A 19,647-nucleotide genomic window follows, 5' to 3' on the forward strand; every position below is an offset into this window, starting at 1 on the left:
GGATGGGTGACCTTTCTGGAAGTGACTGTTGGAACTGTGCGACTGAGGACTAAACACAGGGAAAGATCATGCAGTGATTTGTAGGGACGGTAACAAGTCTTTAAAACCTCCTGGATGTAGCAAATCGGCCATCAAATAGAGATTGGCTCACAGGCCTAGTGAGAGGACGTGAGACCCATTAAGTAAGGTGGGCCCATGGATTGGGATTGGAGATGGGGTCCACTAAGAGGTGGCGGTCGGGGCGTTACTAGTGGTATTAGAGCCAAATTGGAGTCGAGAGGGCTCACACCGTCTCTGGTGACGGTCTTGGTGCGCAACGAGGACGTTGTAATCTGTTAGTGGGGGTGAATTGGAGCACTCCGTTTCAGAGACTTGCAGAGAGGTTTAAAAGAATTTATTTGGCCACCTATGTCACCAAAGTGCACTTATCTTTTCGGTGAAGGGTCCTAAGTGAACTCCACATTTAAGTGTGCTTATGCTGGAGTAGTCTCAAGATGGGTGACCTTCCGGGAAATGACTGTCAGAACTGTGCGATTGAGGACAAAACACAGTGAAAGATCATGTGGTTTTTTAGGGATGGTAAAAGGTCTTTGAAAACCTTCTAGACGTAGCAAACCGACCGTCGGATAGATGTGAAAACCTCCTTTCTGAATGGAGAGCTTGAGGAAGAAGTATATATGGAACAGTCTGAAGGGTTTGTGGCCATAGAAAATGAACATTTGGTATGTAAGCTGAAAAAAGTCAATATATGGACTTAACCAAGTCAGTATATATGGTATTTGAAGTTTAATGATACCATTACGTCATATGGGTTGTAGAGTTTATCGTTGACCGATGCATCTACATAAAAGTCATTGGGAGCAAGTTTGTAATTTTAATCTTATATGTTGATGATATTTTGCTAGTTGCGAATGATATGGGTATGCTACATGACATAAAGAAGTATATATCAAAGAACTTTGAAATGAAAAATATGGGTGAGGCAACTTATGTGATCGGAATATAAATAATTCGAGATAGATCAAGAGTATTGCTAAGTTTGTTTCAGAAAAGGATATATCAATAAGGTCTTAGAAAGATATAAAATGCGTGAATGCTTTGCTGGTAAAATTCCAATTCAGATGAGGACAAGTTCAATAAAATGCAATGTCCAAGAAATGAATTGGAACGTAACGAAATGGAAAGAAATCCGTATGCCTCAGTGGATGGGATTTTGAACTATGTTCAAACATGTACCCGACCATATATCAGTTTTGTAGTTGGTATGTTGGGTTGATATCAAAGTAATCCCAGAATGGACCACTAGAAGGCACCAAAGAGCTCATGCTTACATATAGGAGATCTGATGACCTCGAGGACATTTGATATTCAGATTCAGACTATGCCAGATGCATTGGTAGTAGAAAATCGACATTTGGATATTTGTTCTTGTTAGTTGGAGGATCAATATCGTGGAAAAGTGGAAAGCAGTCTGTCATTGCATCTTCCACTATGGAGGGCGAATTTGTAGCATGCTTTGAGGCCACAGGTCATTCATTGTGGCTGCAGAACTTTACTGTGATAGTTCTGCAGCTGTCTTCTTTTCAAAGAATAACAAGTACTCGAAAGGGACTAAACACATGGAGATAAAGTACTTATCTGTCAAAGAAGAAGTACAAAAACATATAGTGTCTTTTGAGCATATAAGGACGGATATGATGGTTGCAGATCCGCTAACTAAAGGATTACCACCCAATGTGTTCACTGGCCACGTAGAGTGTATGGGTGTTATAGATATGATACTAGGATTTTTGTGTCTCCTAGCAGGTTCAATTAACCTTATGCAGTTGTAATACTTAAGGTGTCAATCCAGTTGGGAAACTTCACTAACAATCAAGATGCAATCAAGAAATCACAAGTCAAGCCAATTCAAAGAGAGTGTTTGTCTAACAGTCCTAGAATGATCAGAATGCAAAACGGAAATGTGTTCTAGGACTAGAAATGAAAATGCATGACAAGAAGCGAAAATGAATAAAAACAAAAACGAGTCTAAGCATGAACTAAAAGGCAAGAAACGAAACAGTCTCAGGAATGTAATAAAAATCAGAAAGAAAGAGGTCCTAAGGATGGGAGTAATTGATGTAGGTGGAGTCTCCTAGTCTACAGAGTGTTTAACATGCCACAAGCGATCCATCCCTAAACAACGAACATCACAACTTAGCTAATCCAATCTCTTGGCAAAAGCTACTCAGACTCAACCACTTCCATACCCAGCTCTCGCTAGAGAAACATGGTTGAGCAGGCATGACAAACAAGTTCGTTCATGTCAACAAACATCCTAGACAACTAATCTCTTAGGCTAGGAATGTAAGTCTTTGGCAATAGTTGGTCAGACATTTCATCAAACACCTTTTGGGTGTGGAAATGTCTCGAACCTAGTTCCAATTGATCAGAGAGAAACTAGCATTTCTAACACTAGTCCAGAAGGGAATCAATAAAATCAAAGCTTAAACACTCTACATCCTAAGATCCTCCACCTAATCTATCCCATCCTCAAGGACTACTACACTACTCAGATCCGAAAATCATTATCAAGGATGCAAACACAGAAAACATTGAAACAAGCATTATTAGGTAGATAAAAAATAAGATGAACAAATTTGTAGAAGGAATCAAATGAAAATACTGAATAAACTCAAAAGTGTCGGAATACAAAGTCTGAGAACGTTTTTTGGTGGCTACGGTAAAAAACTTCTCGGAAAGAAAACAATACGAGAAATAAATGATAAGATGTCCCCCAGCCAAGACTTAACAAAACGTATTTATAGTAAAAACATGTAAATCCCTAAAACTTAAAACGACAAGATGAAGAGTCGGTTTGGGAATCTCCTGAAGCGTGTAAGACGGAACGTCTTCCTGACATGTGCGAACGAGTCGGTGTGCGTCCAGTCCTTGATTGGTATATGAAAGTTGCTCGAATTGTGTGAGTGAAAGTGGCTCGAGCGTGGTCGGTGAAAGTGGCTCGAGCGTGGTCGGTGAAAGTGGCTCGAGCTGGGTGTATACGCATCCACTAAACCAATGTTAAGTCTTGAACTACACCTCTGATTGGCTTGAAATAAATGGCATTGGAAATATGACTCAATTCTCTACATCTATGGTGAAGACGTCGAAAGCTAAATCCCACTCGATTGGAACGGCTCGAACGGAGTGGCTCGATTGAGCGGATGAGACTTGCTCGAGAGACGGTTCTGGGAGTGTTGTGAGATTGGCTCGAGAGAGGGTGCAGCTCAACTGGTGACTTGAGAGTGGCTTGGACGGACGCTGGGGAGCATGGCTCGGACGGACGCTGGGGAGCATGGCTCGGACGGACGCGCTGGGGAGCATGGCTCGGACGGATGTGCTGGGGAGCATGGCTCGGACGGATGCGCTGGGGAGCATGGCTTGGACGGATGCACTGGGGAGCATGGCTCAGACGGATGTGCTTCCAATCGTCTCCTCAATACCTGAAATACTCTGAAATGCACAATGTATGCAAGGATGATGCAAAAACTACCTAGACATGCAAAGTGTATAGGAAAGACTAGAAAATGATGCAAAACAATCAGTTATCCTATCTAAATGCATGATAAATATATGCTACGGAGAGGCAAAATATAGACATATTAACTCCCCCAAACTTATTCTTTGCTTGCCCTCAAGCAATCAATCAAGAACAAAGTATGAAGAAGAGGTGTGAAGATGGGGTCTCAGAACCTAAAACATGCTGAATAGAGTAGTTAGAATCAAGGTCCTTGTTTTTAGTTCTATGATGCATGGTGAAGGAATTTCATATGTTTAATCTACACATGCAATCCTATCAATCACCCCCTTAAACATTTATTAACAGAAAACCATGAATCAAGCTATGCATTGTCATTGAACTCATTTAGCTAGGGTGGAGGGTCAAAGACGAAGATGGTCTCCTTCTCAAGTGGTTTTGTCAATACAGAATAAGGTTCTCTCACGAAAAGGAGTTGAGCTCAAAAGAAGGCTAAAGGTTGAAACCAACTGATACATACAAGAGCTGTGCCCTGTCTACCCAAGGTCCCCAAGAAAACTCAGTCCTAACATTCTAACCCAGAAATTGATCCTATCTCCACCCTTAATCAGAAACATTATCTCAAACATTTTACACTTAGTCATAGGAGGAGTTCACTTATTATCATTCTAGCAGATTGGGAAATCTTTATTATCAGCAAGGTTCTTTTTCTTTTCTTCTAATGACTCTAGACATCTTTCACATTTTACTTTCTTTTCTTTGTCTAATCTTTTCATTCTATGCCCAAAACCAGTAAATCTTTTTACTTTGCTCAACCCAAATCCTTTACTAGACTTGTAAACTTTGATAACACATCCCCCTCCTTAAGACTTTCTACCTTGTACTTTTCTGCACAAATCCAAACCCAATCCCAAAAATCGAGTTCTCACCTAGTCCTACTAGTCCGGAAAACGCGAACTAGAACTACACAGGATCCTACTCTTTTCGGTTAGAACCTAACACTTTCTAACAAGCTCAACTCAGAATAGGCCTGACACTCAAGAATACAATTGGCTTGAAAGAACGGTTGGTTAAGGGTGCGGGAAACTGTTCCAAAGATGGGAATCAACTACTTGGATTGTAAAGAGTGGTAAAAATGTGAAAGACAATCCAAGTATGTGTATGGTATCCATGAGTTCAACTTCAATGCATAACAAGATAATTGCAAGTCAGGATTAGGTTCAGATAGATAGGGAATGACATCAATTCAAAACATGCTTCAATCTTACATTTTCAAATTCAATCAACATTCATCAAAGAACTAATAACAAGGGTCTTGATCCTATCTTATTGAATCTAACATGCTACCATGGTTACAATCATCATCAACCCCTATGCTAAATGCAACAACCCTAAATAACACTAGACTCAATCCTAATATGCAAGTGTAAACTACATGAACACTATGTTTTTTTGTGGAAATTTTCGAAATTTTTTTATAATTTTTATGGTTTTTCTATGCAAATATATAGATGCAGACTCAAACATGATATGATGCAAAAATTTGAAACAACAATCACAAGACACAACATCAGATACATCATCTCAAACCCTCCCCCAAACTTAAATTACACAGTCTCCTGTGTAAGAAAAATTTGCAGAAGGATTTGAGAATCATAACAAAAACAATGCGTGAATGAAATGGTATGTACAGAGGGAAGGTCAGAGTTCCTCAGTAGTAGAAGAAGGAGTCTGTACTCGCCCAAGGAGTTGGTGCGTGATACTGGCTCTGTCTTTCACCTTGTTCGGGATCTGCGTGAGTGGCCTCAGCTGGTTGGTCGACTTGCTGCACAACCTCTTGCGTGTTCTGATAAGTGTTCGGCTGCTCGTCGCACTGAATGTCATCGACTCTAGACTCAACATGGTCCGAGACTAACACTACCACATCTGTAGGCTGATAATCACCTTGCTGCTCAACTTGCTGCTCAACCTCCTACATGTCCTGATAATCACCCTGAGCTTCATCTCGCTGCTCAACCTCTTGCTCAGCTTGAGCTGCAGAACAACTCGCTGATCAACGACTTGAGGAGGCTCTGGAACCACGCGAACCTTGTCCTTGTCTCTCCCTAGACTCGTGTGACGAGTGGCGTGAAGGAGCGGGTGAAGGCTGACGCTCCCGTGACACATATGAAGATTGACGTGCTGGGGAGGGAACCGGAGAGAGTGTTCTCTGACGAGTTGGCTCGATGGAGACTTTATGTGTGGCTCAAGAGAGAGGCTTGATCGGGTGTTGGCGTGAGTGGCTCGAACGAGTGCGGAGTGATGAACCTCTCAGGATGGGTTGAGTCTGATTCCACGTCGTCGGTTGAACCTTGCTCGAGACGATGATGGTTGAGAATGCACGGTGGTGGTTGAACTCTCTAGGTTGCATCGCAGCACCTTCGTTTGACTTATACTTTCACTCTTCTTTTATTTTTTTGTTTGTTGCCCATACTCCCTTGTGCAGATTCCTGAACACCAGAAAACTAAAAATGAAAATTGAAAACACAAAGATCCTAAAAAATATTTACAATGATACCTTTGGGACTTCCTCCCAAGTGAGCTTGTTTAAAGTCTCTGAGCTTGACTTTGCATACTCCTTATGATTTGGGAGGTTCATAGAGAGGCTTCAGAGACCCCTTTAGAATGTCTTGTCTAGCCAGATACTCTTTAACATTCTGCCCAGGTTCAACAATAAATGAACTGCTCTTCTTCAATATCCCAAACCTTTTCCTTAATTTCCTTGGAGCAGAACCTCTGATTGTACCTTGGAGCTTCTTGATTTTCCCACTCATCTCCTTCACCATAGCTGTTAACTCTTTCACTGAATCCCTTAGAATCTGAGTATTTTGGAGTTCATACAAACTGTCAAGCGCGGGAGGACTTGACTCTTGCGGTTGGTAAGGTTTAGGAAGCAGGTCTTGACGCTTAGGAAGGGAGACGACTGCACTTGAGTTGGAGAATGGTCGAGTGACACTTTGAGTTTTCTCTTTGGTTACCAAAACCTCAGTGTCTGCCTCATTCACACTCTCAAAGATGTCAAACCCAACTTTCTGATCTTTCTCTTCAATCACGAAGGTATGTCCATCAATAGTTGGTTTTTTCTTAGAATCCTTGAAATCAAACTTCATCTTGAAGTTTTTGCCCAGATTGAGATCAATCATCCTCTTCTTGACATCAATGACTGCTCCAGCTGTAGCTAAGAAAGGTCTTCCCAGGATTAGTGGATCTTTAGGTTCTTCATCCATTTCCAACACCACAAAGTCAGTAGGAATCTCAGCTTGTCCAATTTTGATGGGCAGGTTCTCTAGAAGACCATGAGGCAGTCTAGTTTTCCTATCAGAAATATTAAACAGAGGTTGCATGACTTGTATTTGTTGAATCCTAGGCTATGGGCTACAGAGAGCGGCATGAAGCTAACTGAAGCACCAAGGTCACATAGGCACTTTGTGAAGGCCAATGGACCTAGAGAACAAGGCAAGGTGAAAGAATCACGGTCCTCAAGCTTCTTTGGGATAATCATCTTCTGCATAACAGCCTTGCATTCATGAATAACCCCACCTATGACATGCACTACCCTCTCATCTTCCAGAGCCTTAGCTTGACCTCCTTTAGCTATCTCCTCCTTCTCTATGGTCCTTTCTGTTACCAAATCAGTTAAAAACTTTTGATACTGAGGCACAAGATGGGTGACCTTCCAGGAAATGACTGTCAGAACTGTGCGATTGAGGACAAAACACAGTAAAAGATCATGTGGTCATTTGTAGGGATGGTAAAAGGTCTTTGAAAACCTCCTAGATATAGCAAACCGGCCGTCGGATAGATGTGAAAACCTCCTTTCTGAATGGAGAGCTTGAGGAAGAAGTATATCTGGAACAGTCTGAAGGGTTTGTGGCCATAGAAAATGAACATTTGGTATGTAAGCTGAAAAAAGTCAATATATGGACTTAAACAAGTCAATATATATGGTATTTGAATTTTAATGATACCATTACGTCATATGGTTTTGTAGAGTTTATCATTGACTGATGCATCTACATAAGTCATTGGGAGCAAGTTTGTAATTTTAATCTTATATGTTGGTGATATTTTGCTTGTTGCGAATGATATGGGTATGCTACATGACATAAAGAAGTATATATCTAAGAACTTTGAAATGAAAGATATGGGTGAGGCATCTTATGTGATCGGAATAGAAATAACTTGAGATAGATCAAGAGTATTGCTAAGTTTGTTTCAGAAAAGGATATATCAATAAGGTCTTAGAAAGATATAAAATGCGTGAATGCTTTGCTGGTAAAATTCCAATTCAGATTCAATAAAATGCAATGTCCAAGAAATGAATTGGAACGTAACGAAATGGAAAGAAATCCTTATGCATCAGTGGTTGGCAGTTTGAACTATGTTCAAACATGTACTCGACCATATATCAGTTTTATTGTTGGTATGTTGGGTTGATATCAAAGTAATCCCAGAATGGACCACTAGAAGGCACCAAAGAGCTCATGCTTACATATAGGAGATCTGATGACCTCGAGGACATTGGATATTCAGATTCAGACTATGCCAGATGTGTTGGTAGTAGAAAATAGACGTTTGGATATTTGTTCTTGTTAGTTGGAGGAGCAATATCATGGAAAAGTGGAAAGCAGTCTGTCATTGCTTCTTCCACTATGGATGGCGAATTTGTAGCATGCTTTGAGGCCACAGGTCATTCATTGTGGCTGCAGAACTTTACTATGATAGTTCCGTAGCTGTCTTCTTTTCAAAGAATAACAAGTACTCGAAAGGGGCTAAAAATATGGAGATAAAGTACTTATCTGTCAAAGAAGAAGTACGAAAACATATAGTGTCTTTTGAGCATATAAGGACGGATATGATGGTTGCAGATCCGCTAACTAAAGGATTACCACCCAATGTGTTCACTGGCTACGTAGAGCGTATGGGTGTTATAGATATGATACTAGGTTTTTTGTGTCTCCTAGCAGGTTCAATTAACCTTATGCAGTTGTAATACTTAAGTTGTCAATCCAGTTGGGAAACTTCACTAACAATCAAGATGCAATCAAGAAATCACAAGTCAAGCCAATTCAAAGAGAGTGTTTGTCTAACAGTCCTAGAATGATCAGAATGCAAAACGGAAATGTGTTCTAGGACTAGAAATGAAAATGCATGACAAGAAGAGAAAATGAATAAAAACAAAAACGAGTCTAAGCATGAACTAAAAGGCAAGAAACGAAACAGTCTCAGGAATGTAATAAAAATCAGAAAGAAATAGGTAAGGATGGGAGTAATTGATGTAGGTGGAGTCTCCTAGTCTACAGAGTGTTTAACATGCCACAAGCGATCCATCCCTAAACAACGAACATCACAACTTAGCTAATCCAATCTCTTGGCAAAAGCTACTCAGACTCAACCACTTCCATACCCAGCTCTCGCTAGAGAAACATGGTTGAGCAGGCATGACAAACAAGTTAGTTCATGTCAACAAACATCCTAAACAACTAATCTCTTAGGCTAGGAACGTAAGTCTCTGGCACTAGTTGGTCAGACATTTCATCAAACACCTTTTGGGTGTGGAAATGTCTCGAACCTAGTTCCAATTGATCAGAGAGAAACTAGCATTTCTAACACTAGTCCAGAAGGGAATCAATAAAATCAAAGCTTAAACACTCTACATCAAAAGATCCTCCACCTAATCTATCCCATCCTCAAGGACTACTACACTACTCAGATCCGAAAATCATTATCAAGGATGCAAACACAGAAAACATTGAAACAAGCATTATTAGGTAGATAAAAAATAAGATAAACAACTTTGTAGAAGGAATCAAATGAAATTACTGAATAAACTCAAAGGTGTCGGAATACAAAGTCGGAGAACGTTTTTTCGTGGCTACGGTAAAAACCTTCTCGGAAAGAAAACAATACGAGAAATAAATGATAAGATGTCCCCCAGCCAAGACTTAACAAAACATATTTATAGTAAAAACATGTAAATCCCTAAAACTTAAAACCACAAGGTGAAGACTCGGTTTGGGAATCTCCTGAAGTGTGTAAGACGAAACGTCTTCCTGACATGTGCGAACGAGTCGGTGTGCGTCCAGTCCTCGATTGGTATATGAAAGTGGCTCGAGTTGGGTGTATACGCATCCACTAAGACGATGATAACTCTTGAACCACACCTCCGATAGGCTTGAAATAAACAGTATTGGAAAGATGACTCAATTCTCTACAACTTTGGTGAATAAGTCGAAAGCTAAATCCCACTCGAGTGGAACAGCTCGAACGGAGTGGCTCGATCGAGCGGATGAGACTTGCCCGAGAGACGGTTCTGGGAGTGTTGTGAGATTGGCTCGAGAGAGGGTGCAGCTCAACTGGTGACTTGAGAGTGGCTCGGTTGGACGCTGGGGAGCATGGCTCGGACGGACGCTGAGGAGCATGGCTTGGATGGACGCTGGGGAGCATGGCTCGGATGGACGCGCTAGGGAGCATGGCTCGGACGGATGCGCTGGGGAGCATGGCTTGGACGGATGCGCTGGGGAGCATGGCTCAGACGGATGCGCTGGGGAGCATGGCTCGGACGGATGCGCTTCCAATCGTCTCCTCAATACCTGAAATACTCCGAAATGCACAATGTATGCAAGGATGATGCAAAAACTACCTAGACATGCAAAGTGTATAGAAAAGACTATAAAATGATGCAAAACAATCAGTTATCCTATCTAAATGCATGATAAATATATGCTAAGGAGAGGCAAAATATAGACTTATCAAGATAAGACCTTGCTCTTTTAATTATAGGATGCTTATTATGTATAAGACACTATGAATTCACTTTAAATTATGTTTTTATTTTTTATTAATCATGGTATCATTAATGTACACTTTTATGGTTTATAAATAACATAACAATTTTGAGAATTAAGGTTCTTCTCAATATAAATGAATAATATAAAATTGGAATTGATTTGTGATACATGGAAGGGAGCATGTCGTTCAATGACGAGTAACCGCCATGATTCGATCAGTTTAATTTTATTTAAGTCATTAAAAGTTAAGAGAACTTGATATTCAAGTGCTCATTAAAGTTATCAAACCATTAAGTTGACACAAATGCCAAGTGGAAGAATGTAAGAATATTTTATATTCTATTTGGCCAATATGTCTTTTGGTTTAATAATAAAGTTCAAGTTTATATTTAACTTGAAGACATTAGCGTTTAGTGTGGTTGTTGAATCGTTAAAGCAACGCTTGTGTTCTCGTAACGTGAGAAACACTGGCAAACCAAATACACAACTGAAAAGAGATTATTGATCTTCTTCATCAAAAAGTAAGGGAAGACAAAATCAATTACTGAAAACTTAGATCTATCATCAAGCATAGTCAAGCAATGGACCAAAACTAGTGCTTCTGTAAAAAAAGTGTTCATAGTTGAATTAAATCAAATCTAGATGATCTTTAGAATATATAAATTTCATAAATATAGATATCTGAATTTATAATGGAGTGCGTGAGGAAGCTCCCAATGGTACAGAGTCACGTACGGCTCCACCAACCACAGTTTAATATATATATATATATATAACATGATGTTTATAATAATAGATGTTCGACACTGAAGACATTTGTAAGTGTATGGATGGTTGCGTCTTGAGTTTTAACAGTTGCAGCGAGTATATGGAGAACGTTTCTAATTACTTTATCCCATCGTTTCAAGGTAGTTCTAACCATCTCCTTGCTTCACAGTTTGTTTTCCCTCGTTGGCTGCACTGTCTTTCCCGTCCGAAGCCTTCTTGATTTTTGTATTCTGTTTTTTAAGTTTTAATCAAATTTCAAATGTTTTACTGTTTTGTGATGTGACCAAGTGCCAATCATATTCTTGTATTAGTAATATACAATTTATCATGCTAGGGTCCTTTGAGATAAATATAATTTACCAAAACAAAATCATATAAAACAGACGAGAATTTTATTATATAAAATTGGGTTTTCAAGGTTGTCATTAACAGAATCATGACACGTATCAAGTATAATGATAAGATGTTGACATGTGTCAAAAATTATTATTTTATAAAATAGCTAATTAAAATAATAGCATTAAATCTACATAAAATTTAAATGTTATATGTAAAAAAAATTCTTAAATCAAAAAAGAAAATTAACAAACTAATATATTTATCATTGTACGCTAATTATATTATACGTGTTTTCTTAATTATATTTTGACATGTATAAACAAAAAAATAATAAATTAAACATTTCTATTATTATTAATCAATAAATAGGAATAACAAATCTAAAAAGAATAACATAAGTTTTGTAAAAAGAATTATTATTTTTGAAACGTAATAGGACAGCTAATTAAGAAAATAACTTTATATCTACATAAATTTACATGTTTATATCGAAAGCTTTGATCTTTGATTTTTTCTGATAAAAAATTTACTTATCTATTGTGGGTCTTTGATTCGTGCAGGTTCTTCAATGGAAGCTATCATATGCAATGAAATGGAATCGAAGTATATAAAGCCCGCTAAATTAATCGAGGATGGAGACACTGATGGAGGATCCAAAAGTGATTCTACAGTTAGTAGTGTTATAAGTTTCGAAGGTTAGTCGATGGTTGATGTTTCTGGTCAAAATCTAGAGTTTTCTCTTCTGGATGATTCCGGTACTGAAACAAAAGCTACTTGATCGAGTAATTGAGAAGGGATTTTGAAATTTTGGAAGTTAGAAAGGTAAACCGTTTTAAAATTGATTTCAAACCAGATTTGTATAGTTTTTGATATGTCTATATTTTGTCTCTCCTTAGTATATATTTATCATGCATTTAGCTAGGATAACTAACTGTTTTGCATCATTTTCAAGTCTTTTCTATACATTTTACATCTCTAGGTAGTTCTTGCATCATCCTTGCATACATTTTGCATTTCGGAGTATTTTAGGTGTCTAGGAGACGTCGGAACACTCAATCGAGCCACTCTCAAGTCACCAGATGAGCCACTCAATCGACCCACTCTCAAGTCACCAGTCGAGCCACTCTCAATTCACCACTCGATCCACCGGTCGAGTAGCTCGAGGAATTCAGCTTTTGATGTCTTCATCAAAGTTGTTGAGAATCGAGTCATCTTTCCAATGTCGTTTATTTCAAGCCAATCGGTGGTGTAGTTCAAGAGTTGGCATCGTTTTAGTGGATGCGTATACACCCAGCTCGAGTCACTTTCATCGACCACGCTTGAGCCACTTTCACCGACCACGCTCGAGCCATTTTCACTCACACCGTTAGAGCCACTCCTACTCACACCAATCGAGCCACTGGACGCACACGGACAAAATCGCGCATGCCAGGAAGACGCTCCGTCTGACACCCTTCAGGAGACTCCCGAACCAACGCTCTATCTTGTCGTTTTAAGTTTTCGGGATTCACATGTTTTTACTATATATACATTTTGTTAAGTCTTGGTTTGGGACATCTTATCTTTTATCTCGTTTAGTTCTTTTCGTTAAGGTTTGACCTAGCCACCAAAATACGTTCTGAGACTTGTAATCCGACATCTTCGAGTTTATTCAGTTTTTGCACTTGATTTCTTCTACAAAGTTCTTCTTCTCGTTTTTATCTATCTTACTATGCTTTGTTCAATGTTTTTTGGATTTGTATCTTTGGTGATGATTTCCGGATCTGAGTAGTGTTAGAGTTCTTGGGGATAGGACAAACTAGGTGGAGGATCTTAGGATGTAGAGTGTTTAAGCTTTGATTTGTATGATTCCCTTCTGGACTAGTGTTAGTAATACTAGTTTCTCTCTGATCAATTGGAACTAGGTTCGAGAGGTTTCCACACCCAAAAGGTGTTTGATGAAATGTCTGATCAACTAGTGCCAGAGACTTACGTTCCTAGCCTAAGAGATTAGTTGTCTAGGATGTTTGTTGACGTGAATGAACTTGTTTGTCATGCCTGCTCGACCATGTTTCTCTAGCGAGTCTAGCGAGAGCTAGGTATGGAAGTGGTTGAGTCTAAGTAGCTTTTGTCAAGAGATTGGATTAGCTAAGTTGTGATGTTCATTGTTTAGGGATAGTTTGCTTGTGGTATGTTAAACATTCTGTAGACTAGGATACTCCACCGACATCAATTACTCCCATCCTTAGGACTTTTATCTTTTGATTGATATTTCATTCCTGAGACTATTTCTGATCTTGCGGTTTTGTTCATGCTTAGACTCGTTTTCGTTTTTACTCTTGGTTACTTCTTGTCATACGTTTTCATTTCTAGTTATGTAGTTCATTTTCGGTTTGCATTTTCATCATTCTAGGATTGTTAGATAAAAAAACTCTCTTTGAATTGGCTTGACTTGTAAAATCCTGATTGCATCTTGAGTGATAGTAAAGTTTTCCAACTGGATTGACACCTTAAGTATTACAACTGCATAAGGTTAATTGAACCTGCTAGGATGGACAAAAAAAAAACTAGTATCAGTTTTTTATCAGATTTGGTTCGTAATCCGTTTAAACCCACATATATAAAGAAATATATGAGAACTTTTGATTCGGGTAGAAATAAGTTGAGAACTTACGATTCAAGAATATTTGAGACGATGTCATAGTTCTAAGTAATTTTGGTACAATGTGATAATTCTGAGGAGTAAACAGGTCATCGATCCTTTAACATGATTATGACATATGTCATGATTAGGATTGTTTATAAAGTTATTATTTTTGTATATCTGAATTATCTAAGACTTATATATACCATCATGATAATAATTTTCAAATTTTTATTTTCATTATGTTATATTAACTTTTTTTCAAATTCTCAATAAAAAACTTTTATTGGGTTGATCATAAAATCATTATACTAAAGTAGATAATTTTTAGTAATTAGAAGAACTATAATTATGACAAAATGAAACTAGAATTAAAACACATACTTTAACAATAAATAATTTTGGGTGTAAGAGTAAAATAATATGCTCTTATCCTCCCGTTTGGGCTACCAACCTAGGAGTTATTTTCTAATTTAATGTTTGGATTCTCTAATTTACAGTTGAGATATAGTTTTCAGGGGGTAGGTTTTCGCATTTGAGAATTTTTGAGAAATACTCGTTTTCAAAAATACCCCTTTCATCTATTCATTTTCAAAAATACCCCTTTTTAAATATGAAAAATTGTAAAGTCTTAAATGGTTCACAAGGTACTCCTAGATAATAACTACTACCTCTAGACTCGATCCAAATATTTATGAATTTTTAAAACATTTTAAAAGGTTTTTACAAGTTTTTTTAAATGTTTACAAGGTTTTTCAAATATTTTTAAACAGTTTTTAAAAGTTTTTTAAAAGGTATTTATATTGTATTTATAAAATAAAATAAAAATTTACACACATATAAAGGTAATTTGTGTATATATTTATAAGCTTACACACAAATTTTGAAAATTTGAAAATTTGCACATATTTAGCGGCTTTTTTGGTAAAGTTTGAAAGAGTGTATTTTTCAAAAATGGTATTGCAAAGGAGTATTTTTCAAAAAGTTTGAAAGAGGGTATTTTTAAAAATGGACACCATGAGAGGATTTTGAAAAGTGGCATAGAAAAAAGAGTATTTTTTAAAAATCATATAAAGAAATCTACTTTTCATATTGAAGAATTGATATTAAACTATTAAAGTATATGTGTGATGTGATTTAAATATTTTATAAAAGTAGAAATGTTTATATTGTATAATTATGATATTTTATAAATAACATTTATAGAATTAACATTAATTTTGACAAAATTATATGAAAAGCCATTGACTTTAAGAACATAATAATTTGTTTATTAAAAATAAAAAAGCTACTAATAAAAAGTGAAATTCTAATAGTCAAACAAGTTTTTAATATTATCTCTTTGTAGTCAAACAAACATATATCTTCATCAAAATATATCTTTCTTTCTTTGAGATATTTATATAATATCTAAACATATATCTTTCTTTCTTTGAAATATTTATATTATATTTTATATAGAAATATATCTTCATAAAATTAATTTCCAGTTAATTACCATCTTTTTAAAAAATGAATAACAAAAAAAGAAGTCAAAAGTAGGGTTGAACATTCGGTAACCCGTTCGAATTTGGGTTGGGTACTCAAATAAGTTTTTTATGCCCAGACCTAATATTAAACCTAATGATTTCCGAGTTACGATTCTATAAATAATTGTAAGCTACTTTTTTTCAACCCCACAATATCGATAACATAATCTATTTTGTTTTCTGCTGCCGCCCAGTATAACAGCCTCTTTTGTACTTTTTGTCTTCTCTCTTTCCCAACGAAATCAGGTAAGACTCCAAATTTTTCTTGTTTTCGTTACCATTATAGCGAGCATTCAATATTTGGATCTATCAAATTCTTCGCACTATCTAAATTAAAACGAGCATTTAATAAATATATATACTTGGATATAGATCTCTCTATTCCGCATGAAAAAAAAAATATATCGTATATTGTATTATCTTTTTCCATGTAGTTATTTGTCGTTTTGGTTATTTGTTCGTTCAATTATGTTAATTATTATAGGCATGAAGCCATAAATCTCAACGTGTTTTGATTTTTATTATACAAAAAGCATTTTCTTGTTTGGTTTGATGTAATTTATTAGTTATATGTTGTTTGTTTGCAGAAATGAATATTCCTGAAGTGGCGTTTGTTGTCTTGGTGCGACTTCCGTTGAAAAGCATTGCAAGATTCAGATCAGTGTCCAAAGAATGGAAAGATTTGATCGATTCAGACTTCTTCCGAGATCACTTCATCTCTCGCAACTCATCTTCTTCAATCTCGTGGTCAATCATTCAGATGCAACCTCACAAGCTGACACTTGAAATCGTGGGTCATCATGGCTGCAAAACATGGGGACTTGCTCGTTCTCCGGGATCTTTCATGAGTTTCTTTGTCGAGAGAGCAATCAATAAGATACAAGTCATGGCTTGCACCGATGGATTGGTCTTGGTTTACTTAGAAGCTGCCGATGATACTCCTATGTATTACGTTGGAAACCCTTTATTTCAAGAATGGTTTCAAGTCCCTCTCCCTCCTTTCCTCTCTTTGGAAGTTCTTGAGAGAATACGGTTACATGAGCGTTTCAGCGACACTGGATTGGTTACAAAGATGCGGAGTGGTATCGTTGTGAGTTACAAGGTAGTGTTCGTGATGCGTCACAGTGGTACTAAAGTCGGTTTTGCGATTTACTCATCTGACACCGGGAAGTGGGAAAATCGAAATGTGACTTATCCTCGTAATCATTGCTGGTTTGGCCAATGCAAGTCGATTGCTTTGAATGGGATACTTCACTGGCTTTCAAGTCTCAACTCTTCTTTTATGGCCTATGATATCTATGGAGGTAATGTTGATGATGGGTTTCGTAACATATCTTTCCCCGATAGTGGAAAAGATGATGTGTTGCGGCGTTTTAGGAGAACCTTTACAACCTCGGAAGGGTCGATTGTGTATTTCAACGAGTACTGTGAAAATGAAAACCGCACGTTACGGGTTTGGAGGCTGGTCAAGTACACTGATGGTCCTGAGGAGGCGTGGCAGCTCTTATGGGAAGTCAGCTTGGTTTCTATGATCGAGTCGTTAGGTATCGATTATTTCCCGGTGGTGATGCATCCTTTGAACTCTGAGATCATCTACCTGTGGTGCATGGAAAAGAAAGGTATGGCCTTGTTTAACTTGAGGACATTAGCATTTAGTCTTCACAAGGAAAACGAAGACGATAGCAAGTGTATGGATGGTTGCGTCTTGAGTTTTAACATGTGTAGTGAGTATGTGGAGAACATATGTGGTTACTTTTCCCCACGGTTTAGCTGTGTTCCTAACCCTCTCCTCTTTTCACAGTATGTTCTCCCTCGTTGGTTGCAATGGCTCCCTCGTCCCCCACCTACTTAGTGTGTAGCTATGTTTTGAGTTTATTTGTAATACAATTTTTCATGCACCCATTAAGAAAAACATTTGCACCATTATGTAAGGACGTGAACCATTATATTCAATTGAAACAGTGATTCATAGGTGTTTTATATTCTAAGTGGCCTTTCGGTTTAATAATAAAGTTTAAATTTATATTTAACATTGTGGATTCTAATATTAAAAACAACACCGTAATAATAAAGTTCATGTTTATAGTTTTATGGGTTTTAGTCTTATTTGTATAACAGACTAAGGTGGAAAGAATGAGGGTCATTCATGCTTAGAATATATTATTATGAAATCATATGTTTAAGTTGATCAGATTATCAAAAGATGCATCGTATGGTTAACTAAGATGTTTTCGATTCACTTAGAAACTTGGGTATGTCAAGTTGTGATTGGCTGGGGATTTTTTTTATTATTTTATTTGTATTGTTTTCCGATTCTATCTGTCTTTCTCTCTCGTCTCTCTCTCAAGTCCATGGCAAAAGCTTGGGAGAAAAAGCGTGGAATTGACAGTTTTCATTTGTGTTGATTTATTCTTTAACTTTTGTTCAATCTTTTCCAAAGTTAAAATTAGATAGTTGCAGGAAAAAATTCAAACTTTAAAGTTAAAACAATAAGCTTGTTATAATGGGACATTGATCATCAAAGCCCTAAGTTCAGGTCTAGATATTGGGGCTTGCAATTGGTTGATCAACGGACCTAATGGAAGTCTAAGTTATGTTTCAAACTAATTTATAGTGCATTCTTAATCTCAATTTTGTTGAATTGTTTATTCAACATGGATCTGTATTCAACATCGTCACTTTGTGATATATGTAAAAGAAGATGAAGTATATGATGGTGAATATGAGACAAAAGAAGATGTTGATGAGTAGAGTTGCAAGTTTGAGTTCAGTTTATGTACTTTTAAGATTGAGATTGAGTTGCAGGTTTATTTAGTTTGAGTTCAGATTATGTTTCAGTTCTCTTTCAAGTTTGACTTCATGTATTAATGTTCCAGTTTCAGATTTCAGTTCATTTATTTACGTTTCAGTTCATTTATATCTTAATAAATTCTTGGTTTCTTCGGCTGCAATATTATTTAATAACCGGGTAATTTGGGTTATGTAATATTAACATAATATAAATTAATTTATACTCATTAAATAATTAAATATATTTTTTATGTTTATATTGTATATAACTTGTTAGTCATCAAAGTGGCCTTGTTATATTATTTATAGATATTGAAATTTAAAAAAATTTATTAAACTGATCATGATTAAAGAGATACTAAAAAATGACATAAAAATTTTGATTGATCAATTTTGTTATCTATATTCTTGGAGATCGCCCAAAGGTGGATCATTGAATATAATTAATAACTATGACCGGATCCGCGCTATAGCACGGAAGAATATTCGCGGTTATTATAACTTATAATTAAAGTTTTTACTATCAAATACTTCCCAATTAATATTATAAAGTTTTCTTCCATTGGCATTTGATTATTAATACTATCAAAATATATTTAGATATATATACCATCACAAAAATTAAAGAGGAATATGTAAAGAAATAAACGATGGTAGTGGGTTAATATAAATTAACCTCATCAGTTTCCATTAGTCCATATCAATATCAAACACGTATGAGAATCCAATAACCATAAATGAAATTCAGGCAATTTTGTAAAGGTCCATAAAGCCCATAATAGTTTTACTTCAGTTAATAAAAAAAAAGTAGAAAGGGAAAGTGACCGAGCAAAATAAGCGACCGAGGTGAAATTAACCTTATTGATCTGCAAATTTCTCAATCATCAAAGATATCATGGATTCAAATCAAACCCAGTACAACAAAAATTTGTTATCGTTATTGATCTATAATAGTTTTGCAAAGGTAAGCTATTTTTATTCATTCTCTTTTTGTACATAGTTTCCGAAATCGACAAAAATCTGAGTGAAATCACTTTCTAAAATTCTCACTCTTCAATGGTTTTATTTAGGTTAGTTTCGAGCAGCCATTTCCGTCAGATCAGATCCAGATTCAGTTCATGAAAGACAGCTATATGTAGCTAATATTGATTCCGGGCTCGTCTATTCACATCGATATATACTTATCTACAGATGAGAAAGCAAGGTAATGCATGTACATACATAAAAAAACAACACGAAGAGGTCATATAT

General features: G+C 36.7%; 1 protein-coding gene and 1 long non-coding RNA gene across 2 annotated transcripts in view; both read left to right on the forward strand.

The window, feature by feature from the left end:
* On the forward strand, window positions 15,763-17,519 carry LOC104738395 (putative F-box protein At3g23950). The gene is made up of 2 exons (XM_010458577.2): window positions 15,763-15,852; window positions 16,194-17,519. The coding sequence occupies exon 2, from the start codon at window positions 16,196-16,198 to the stop codon at window positions 17,456-17,458; it is 1,263 nt and encodes a 420-aa protein (XP_010456879.2). The 5' UTR covers window positions 15,763-15,852; window positions 16,194-16,195; the 3' UTR covers window positions 17,459-17,519.
* Window positions 19,244-19,647, forward strand: part of LOC104737197 — a 1,616-nt gene continuing 1,212 nt past the window's right edge. Inside the window, exons 1-2 of the long non-coding RNA XR_759705.2 lie at window positions 19,244-19,360; window positions 19,467-19,600. This is a non-coding gene — a long non-coding RNA (uncharacterized LOC104737197). The remainder of the gene's footprint in view (window positions 19,361-19,466; window positions 19,601-19,647) is intronic.

The sequence above is a fragment of the Camelina sativa genome, chromosome 13, assembly GCF_000633955.1.
Source record: "Camelina sativa cultivar DH55 chromosome 13, Cs, whole genome shotgun sequence".
NCBI classification, from domain to species: Eukaryota; Viridiplantae; Streptophyta; class Magnoliopsida; order Brassicales; family Brassicaceae; genus Camelina; species Camelina sativa.

What these genes read in the sequence shown, in the direction of transcription:
- LOC104738395 (XM_010458577.2), top strand. Translation starts at nt 16,196, where the DNA reads ATGAATATTCCTGAAGTGGCGTTTGTTGTCTTGGTGCGACTTCCGTTG.